At 44.1% G+C, this 9,310-nt stretch overlaps 1 protein-coding gene across 1 annotated transcript; it reads left to right on the top strand.

Moving 5' to 3' along the window:
- Window positions 1–1,173: 1,173 nt before the first annotated feature.
- Window positions 1,174–8,589, top strand: LOC139390869 (protocadherin beta-16-like). The gene is made up of 3 exons (XM_071138265.1): window positions 1,174–3,558; window positions 8,305–8,386; window positions 8,495–8,589. The coding sequence occupies exons 1-3, from the start codon at window positions 1,174–1,176 to the stop codon at window positions 8,587–8,589; spliced, it is 2,562 nt and encodes an 853-aa protein (XP_070994366.1).
- Window positions 8,590–9,310: the final 721 nt, after the last annotated feature.

The following is a 9,310-nucleotide window of genomic DNA, read 5'->3' as shown; positions in this document are numbered from 1 at the left end:
AAGCATCAAACTAGGTTCTAAAGACTGTTGACATCTAGTGGAAGCCATAGGAAGTGCAACATGACCAATATCCCACTGTATCTTCAATAGGGAATGAGTTGAAAAACGACCAACCTCAGATTTCCCACTTCCTGGTTGGATTTTTTCTCAGGTTTTTGCCTGCCATATGAGTTATGTTATACTCACAGACATCATTCAAACAGTTTTAGAAACTTCAGAGTGTTTTCTATCCAAATATACTAATATGTATATATTAGCAACTGGGACCGAGTAGCAGGCAGTTTACTCTGGGCACCTCTGGGCACCTTATTCAGCCAAGATACTCAATACTGCCCCCAGCCATAAGAAGTTAATGCATTTGAGCCAATCAGTTGTGTTGTGACAAGGTAGGGGATGTATACAGAAGATATCCTTATTTGATAAAAGACCAAGTCCATATTATGGCAAGAACAGCTAAAATGAGCAAATAGAAACTACATTCCACCATTACTGTTCAACAGTGTATACATATTTTATCCAGTCGGGATTAACACTCCAAACAGCCTACCCTACTGCGCTAAATCATCCGCATGGTCCTAAAGCACACCATTGCCAATTTTTCCATCACATTCCAATGATAAAACTGGGGGGAACAACGATGCAATTTCAGAACATGGGGGGGACATATCCCCCATCCACAGGGAAAGTTGCGCCCCTGGACAAACATATTGTCTTTATCGGCTGAAATGTAAATGGAGAATGAGAAGAAAAGTGAGATTTCCTCTTTTACGGGTATAGCTGTCCAGGTGTTATGTTCTGTTATGTGCGTATTGCCTTCATCCTCGTTTATTCTGGCTGTCTTGATCTTCTATGTCTATTTCATGAGCTTGGTCCGATAGTGTGCTTTGCATTTTATCAAATCGATAATGGGTTAGTCCGTGTGTTGTCATTTAAAACATGCAATTTATGAAGTGCACTCAAAGTGTCGCTGTTCACCAGCTGAGCAACTTCATGTTGACGAATACAACGCTCTGGGTTGTTCACTGCGCTGCAGAAAATCGTGGGGACCGGACGTTTGTTAGTGTTTTCTCGGTTGGAATTATATTCGATTGAAAACTATATCTTCACTTTGGATATTTGCATATAGTGACGCACATAACTGCAGCCTTATTTCTCCACCGTTCTTATCTAAGGATGGAGCACAAAATATTCACAGTGACAGGCCTGGTCTGTGGCTTTGTTTTCTTTCTTCGACCGCTGCACTCCGCCAATGGAGACGTGAGCTATTCTTTTCCGGAGGAGATGAAACGAGGATCTGTTATTGGAAATATAGCCAAGGATCTCGGGCTAAAGGCGAGCGGACTGTCCGCTCGTAAGGCCCGTATTGATACCGAAGGAAACCAAAAACGGTATTGTGACATTAATCTGAGTACCGGAGATTTGATTGTTGCGGAGAGAATTGACAGAGAGGGGCTTTGTGGCAATAAGGCTTTGTGCGTTTTAAAACAGGAACTTGTGTTGGAGAATCCTTTGGAGCTGCACCGTATTAGTCTTCATGTTCAAGATATTAATGATAACGCACCGCAATTTAACGAGGAGATGATAGATATGGAAATATGGGAATCTGCAGCTAAAGGCACTCGATTCTCATTGGAGGAGGCTCATGACACGGATATAGGACAGAACTCAGTTCAAAGATACACACTTGAAAGGAATGACAATTTCGTTTTGATTGTAGATAGTCATACTGTGGATCTTGTTCTAGAGAAGGAGCTTGATCGAGAACAAAAGCAGGATGTTAAATTATTGCTTACAGCTGTAGACGGAGGCTCTCCGCAGAAATCAGGTACTGTACTCATACACGTCACTGTACTGGATGCTAACGATAACGCCCCAGTGTTTAGCAAGGCCGTCTATAAAGCCAGTCTGCCTGAAAACTCCCCTTTAGATACTGTAGTGGTTACAGTGAGTGCTGCGGATGCAGATGACGGAGCAAATGGGGAGATCACGTATGACTTCGGTCATGTTTCAGAAGACGTAAAGAAAATATTTTCTATCGACCGTAAAACAGGAGACATACGAGTTATTGGCACTATAGATTTTGAAGAATTTTCATCATTTGAATTGCGAATCAAAGCTAAGGATGGTTTAGGGTTAGCATCATATTCTAAAGTCATAATAGACATCACAGATGTTAATGACAACGCTCCTGTGATTTATCTACAATCTCTAACTAACCCCATACCCGAGAACGCGTCACCTGGTACAGAGGTGGGCATCATTAACGTGCAGGATAGAGACTCTGAGAATAACCGACAGGTCCGCTGCTCCATTCAGCAAAATCTTCCCTTTAAGCTGGTGCCATCCATCAAAAACTACTATTCTTTGGTGACCACGGGCGAACTGGACCGTGAACTAGTGTCTGATTACAACATTACAATCACTGCCACCGACGAGGGCTCTCCACCTCTATCCTCCTCTAAAACTGTTCCGTTATCTGTAGCTGACGTCAACGACAACCCACCTGTGTTTGAGGAACAGTCCTATAAAGCCCACGTGACTGAAAATAACAAACCCGGTTCCTCCGTGTGTTCTGTTACTGCACGGGACCCAGACTGGAGACAGAATGGGACAGTGATTTATTCTCTCTTTCCCGCTGAGGTGAACGGTGTCCAAGTGTCCTCGTTTTTATCCGTTAAAGGAGACACGGGGGTGATCCACGCTGTGAGGTCGTTTGATTACGAGCAATTCAGGAGTTTTAAATTCCAGGTGGTGGCCAGGGACAACGGTTCTCCTCCGCTCAGCAGCAACGTCACGGTCAGTGTGTTCATAACGGATGTGAATGACAACTCTCCTCAGATACTATACCCCGCTCTGGAGGGGAAATCCTTCATGACCGAACTGGTCCCCAAAGCTGCGCACGGGGGCTCTCTGGTTTCCAAGGTGATTGCGGTGGACGCGGACTCCGGCCAGAACGCCTGGCTTTCTTATCATATAGTCAAATCCACTGATCCGGGACTTTTCACTATTGGTCTCCACAGCGGAGAGATCAGGACACAGCGGGACATTTCTGAATCTGACAGCATGAAACAGAACCTCATTGTGTCAGTGAAAGATAACGGACAACCCTCTCTCTCTGCCACCTGTACAATGTATTTGGTGATTTCTGATAACTTGGCTGAAGTACCAGAACTGAAAGATGTATCTTATGATGAAAACAATTCCAAACTCACCTCTTATCTGATCATCACGCTGGTGTCCGTCTCCACCTTTTTCTTCACCTTCATTATTGTCATCCTGACCGTGAAGTTTTGCCGCAGGAGAAAGCCCAGACTGTTGTTTGACGGAGCGGTCGCCATCCCCAGCGCGTATCTCCCTCCCAACTACCCAGAGGTGGATGGCGCCGGAACTCTCCGCAGCACATACAATTATGACGCATACCTGACGACGGGATCGCGCACAAGTGACTTCAAGTTCGTCAGATCTTACAATGACAACACGCTGCTTGTGGACCAGACTCTGAGAACAACTCCAACAATCTTTGCTGAAGCATTTGATGACTCCCAGGGGTCCCCAGAGGTAGGCCTCTCCATTCAATTGTGTTACGCGTTTGATGTGTATTCTAGGTACTTAGGCCAACATTTCTAATCACAATGTAGAACAGATGGCAGATGTCAGGTGAGAACGTTTTTGGAAGGGTGGAGCAATTTAGACAGAAGGATGAGATGAGAAGCCTGTTTTGATAGTGTTTGCCTCCTTGCTGCAGTTGGCCGCCACTTTCCATGTCACTGAACACCCCTTAAACATGTGAGACAGGACATAATCATTATTTTCCTTTGTTCCTTGTAATGATTTATATATGTCACATCACGTGCTAACAGATGTGTAGAAATGGTTTAGCTGTACTGCGCTAGTTAATGTGTACAGTTGTCTTGCTAATATTTATGTGAACATGTCTGTTGTTGAAGTGACCTTATAGACTTTTCCAACCACTTGTTGACAACCTTTATTCTTAAAACCTCTTTAAATGTAAAGTCCCCATATTTGGGGACCTTATTGGATTTGTTTTATTAAATTCTGTCAGGTATGAGAACGGTAGCCCCTATCTGCAAAAGCAGGATGTCTGCGGAAAGCTGTATATCTTGGCTATTGATCTGTGCCTTAAATTGTTTTGTGTGACTTACTACCATATTTAGGAATACGAATGTATAAGAGCAGGCCGAGGGTATGACCTCATTTCAAGGTTGCTGCTACCTTCATTCCGGTTAGCGTTGTAAAGCATAAATTAAATAAACACGGAATATGTTGATTCACAACGAAAGCCAGGACTCCAAAGATCATGAGGATGTCTTATGAAAGAACACATATGGAATCATGTAGTAACCAAAAAAGTGTTAAACAAATCAAAATATATTTTAGATTCTTTAAAGTAGCCAACATTTGCCTTGATGACATCTTTGCACACTCTTTGCATTCTCTCAACCAGCTTCATAATAAGAAGAAACTTGCTTGGGCCAAGAAACATGACCAATGGACATTAGACAGGTGGAAATCTGCTCTTTGGTCTGATGAGTCCAAATTTTAGATTGTTGGTTCCAACCTCCTTCTCTTTGTGAGACGCAGAGTAGGTGAACGGATGATCTCCGCATGTGTGGTTCCCATCGTGAAGCATGGAGGAGGAGGTGTGATGGTTAGGGGGTGCTATGCTGATGACACTCAGTGATTTATTTAGAATTCAAGGCACACTTAACCAGCATGGCTACCACAGCATTCTGCCGCGATACACCATCCCCTCTGGTTTGCGCTTAGTGGGACTATCATTTGTTTTTCAACAGGACAGTGACCCACCACACCTTCCGGCTGTGTAAGGGCTATTTGACCAAGAAGGAGAGTGATGGAATGCTGCATCAGATGACCTGGCCTTTGCATTCACCCGACCTCAAACCAATTGAGACGGTTTGTGATGAGTTGGACCGCAGAGTGATGGAAAGGCATCCAACAAGTGCTCAGCATATGTGGGAACTCCTTCAACACTTGAAAAAGCATTCCAGTTGAAACTGATTAAGATAATGCAATGAGTTTGCAAAGCTGTCATCAAGGCAAAGGGTGGCTACTTTGAAGAAATCTAGAATTTAAAATATATTTAGATTTTCTTAAATTTTTTTGGTTACTACATGATTCCAGATGTGTTATTTCATATTTTTAATGTCTTCACTGTTATTCTACAATGTAGAAAATAGTAAAAATAAAGAAAAACCCTTGAATGAGTAGGTGTGTCCAAACCTTTGACTGGTACTGTATATATATATATATATATATATATATACATACATACAGTGGGGAGAACAAGTATTTGATACACTGCCGATTTTGCAGGTTTTCCTACTTACAAAGCATGTAGAGGTCTGTAATTTTTTATCATAGGTACACTTCAACTGTGAGAGATGGAATCTACGACAAGAATCCAGAAAATCACATTGTATGATTTTTAAGTAATTATTTTGCATTTTATTGCATGATATAAGTATTTGATACATCAGAAAAGCAGAACTTAATATTTGGGACAGAATCCTTTGTTTGCTATTACAGAGATCATACGTTTCCTGTAGTTCTTGACCAGGTTTGCACACACTGCAGCAGGGATTTTGGCCCACTCCTCCATACAGACCTTCTCCAGATCCTTCAGGTTTCGGGGCTGTCACTGGGCAATATGGACTTTCAGCTCCCTCCAAAGACTGTCTATTGGGTTCAGGTCTGGAGACTGGCTAGGCCACTCCAGGACCTTGAGATGCTTCTTACGGAGACACTCCTTAGTTGCCCTGGATGTGTGTTGCGGGTCGTTGTCATGCTGGGAGACCAGGCCACGACCCATCTTCAATGCTCTTACTGAGGAAAGGAGGTTGTTGGCCAAGATCTTGCGATACATGGCCCCATCCATCCTCCCCTAAATATGGTGCAGTCGTCCTGTCCCCTTTGCAGAAAAGCATCCCCAAAGAATGATGTTTCCACCTCCATGCTTCACGGTTGGGATGGTGTTCTTGGGGTTGTACTCATCCTTCTTCTTCCTCCAAACACGGCGAGTGGAGATTAGACCAAAAAGCTCTATTTTTGTCTCATCAGACCACGTGACCTTCTCCCATTCCTCCTCTGGATCATCCAGATGGTCATTGGCAAACTTCAGACGGGCCTGGACATGCGCTGGCTTGAGCAGGGGGACCTTGCATGCGCTTCAGGATTTTAATCTATGACGGCGTAGTGTGTTACTAATGGATTTATTTGAGACTGTGGTCCCAGCTCTCTTCAGGTCATTGACCAGGTCCTGCCGTGTAGTTCTGGGCTGATCCCTCACCTTCCTCATGATCATTGATGCACCACGAGGTGAGATCTTGCATGGAGCCCCAGACCGAGGGTGATTGACCGTCATCTTGAACTTCTTCCATTTTTGAATAATTGCACCACAGTTGTTGCCTTCTCGCCAAGCTGCTTACCTATTGTCCTGTAGCCCATCCCAGCCTTGTGCAGGTCTACAATTTATCCCTGATGTCCTTACACAGCTCACTGGTCATGGCCATTGTGGAGAGGTTGGAGTCTGTTTGATTGAGTGTGTGGACAGGTGTCTTTTATACAGGTAACGAGTTCAAACAGGTGCAGTTAATACAGGTAATGAGTGGAGAACAGGAGGGATTCTTAAAGAAAAACTAACAGTTCTGTGAGAGCCGGAATTCTTTCTGGTTGGTAGGTGATCAAATACTTATGTCATGCAATAAAATACAAATTAATTACTTAAAAATCATACAATGTGATTTTCAGGATTTCTGTTTTAGATTCCGTCTCTCACAGTTGAAGTGTACCTATGATAAAAATTACAGACCTCTACATGCTTTGTAAGTAGGAAAACCTGCAAAATCGGCAGTGTATCAAATACTTGTTCTCCCCACTGTATTTATATATATATATATATCTATATATATATATATATATACTTTTTTTATGTCAACAAAGGATGTACCGTAGAACAACAATGCTTAAAACAGAGTAAGGAATGCAGTTTCGGGTGAATATCTTTCTCTTCGTACCGTTGCTTGGAGATGTGCGCTGTTCAGTCATTGGGAATGTGGCAAAAGATCTGAGGAAGAAATTGCCTGAACTTGGAGCACGTCGAGCGCGCATCGTGGCGGAGGGCACTCTGCAGCTCTGTGAGTCTTGACTCTGGTTTCAGCTCTCTGTTGGTCAGCGAGCAAATAGATAGAGAGGGGTTGTGCGTACAAGAGAATGTATGCGTTCTACAGTATCAATTGCTGCTGGAGGATCCTCTCAAAGTGTACAGTCTTGTTTTAGATATTCAGGATATGAAGGACAACAGCCCTGCTTTTGCTCCTGGGGAAATTGATCTTGACCTGGTCGAGTCGACGGTGCTGGGATAGACGCTTCCCTCTAGAGAGTGTGCATGACCCTGATTTGGGAACCAACTCAGTTCGTGGTTATAAACTGAGCCACACTAATCATGTTGCCCTAAAAATGATCACCCCAATTAACGAAATACCATACCCAGAACTGGTTCTGAAAAAAGCATTGGACCAGGAGACCCAGGCAGAATAAACTCTGACCATCAGTGGTGTTGACTGGGGTAATTCTGCCAGGTCAGGCACCGTGTCTATTCACATCCATGTTCTGGATACCAATGACAATGTCCCCGCAGTGAGGTGAGGGTTGTGGGTCAAGTGGACTATGAGGAGTCGAGCGCGCGTGAGGTAGATGTCCAAGCTAAAGATGGCGGGGGTCAGGCGTCACCCTGTAAACTCATAATTGAAGTAATTCATGTGAATGACATTGAGCCTGTGATAGCTGTGAAATCTGCCTCCGCTATGGTGGCCGAGGATTCTCAACCTGGTACCATGGTTGCTTTGCTAAACATGCATGACCTGGACACTGGAAATGGCGGCCGGGTCAAGTGTGCCATCTCAGACAGTATTCCTTTTTAAATTGATATCAGAGGTTAAGAAATACTTTGTGTTGGTGACTGAGGGTATATTGGACAGAGAGATGAACCCACACTATAACATCACTGTGACAGTCGGTGACTCTGATTCTCCCTCACTGTCCAGTAGAAAATTAATATCCATCACAGTGGAGGACATGAATGACAATCCCCATACTTTTCCTCAGAGCGAGTACACTGCTAAAGTTTGGGAAAACCAACGTAGAGGCACATTAGTGATAAGGATGAGAGCCAAGGTTCTAAACACGGGATCCAATGCTAAAATACTATACTCTTCATCATAGGGCATAAACCCAGAAACACCCTTTTCCTTCTCCTTAACGCAGACCGGAGAGCTCTTCACTTCGCTCCCCTTTGATTACCAGCAGGCCAGTCACTATAAGGTGGGAGTCACAGCTCAAGACGATGGTACCCCTCCTCTCTCCAGTACCTGCACTGTGAGGGTGTTCATCGGTGACCATAATGACAACATACCCGTTGTTCTGTAACCTGTCCAATCATCTGGCTTCATCGCAGAGGACCTGCTGCTGCTGGAGGCACCTAAAAGTTACCTGGTTACCAAAGTGGTTGCTGTGGACGCCGACTCCGGCCATAACGTGTGGCTCTCCTAAGCACCGCAGCCCAACCCCTTCACTATTGGCCTGCACAGTGGAGAAATCAGGACTGTGAGGCTGTTTTGAAGAGCAGGACTAGCCTAAACAAACCCATGTGATCATGGCAAGGGACAACGGGCTTGAGTTCCTCTCAGCCACTGCAACAGTCAATGTAGTTTTGGCCTGTTTTGAACAAGCTCTTTGAATTCACAGATGAATTCCCTCACAGGCAAGCTGTAACTTCATGCTTTATTTGATAATTGCCCTGGTGACCATGTCTTCTCTCCTACTCCTTATGATCAGTGCAGTCGTGTACTTCAAGATGTGTAGACGTGGGTTCATGTACTTCGTGTCCAGCCTCCGTGTTTTCCCCACAGGCATGGGACTCTCCTTAAAGATGACAGTTTCAACTGTTTTCTGACCACTGGCTCGTGGAAGGGGGACTTACGTTTTGGGTGTTCCATAGACACAGACACGTTGAGGAAAACAGCATGGCCTATCAGAAAGACACAATCCCACGTACAAGACACAGCTAGTCTCAAAGGGAGCCTTGGGGAAGGAACTTCTGATGATGTATCTCATTAAGTATCAACTATTGCAAAGCACATGGCGTGGGTCAATTACTCATTGATCATTTAAAAGGATGAAAAGTTAATCAATAGCCTCAGACATTCGTGCTGTTTGTCCAACATAGTCCACATCTAATGTGTCTCGTCAGTATCTCATAAGTCAACTTTGA

The sequence above is a fragment of the Oncorhynchus clarkii genome, chromosome 31, assembly GCF_045791955.1.
Source record: "Oncorhynchus clarkii lewisi isolate Uvic-CL-2024 chromosome 31, UVic_Ocla_1.0, whole genome shotgun sequence".
In the NCBI taxonomy this organism is placed as follows: domain Eukaryota; kingdom Metazoa; phylum Chordata; class Actinopteri; order Salmoniformes; family Salmonidae; genus Oncorhynchus; species Oncorhynchus clarkii.
Note: the sequence above shows the minus strand (reverse complement) of the source record. Positions and strands in the feature narration are given on the sequence as shown.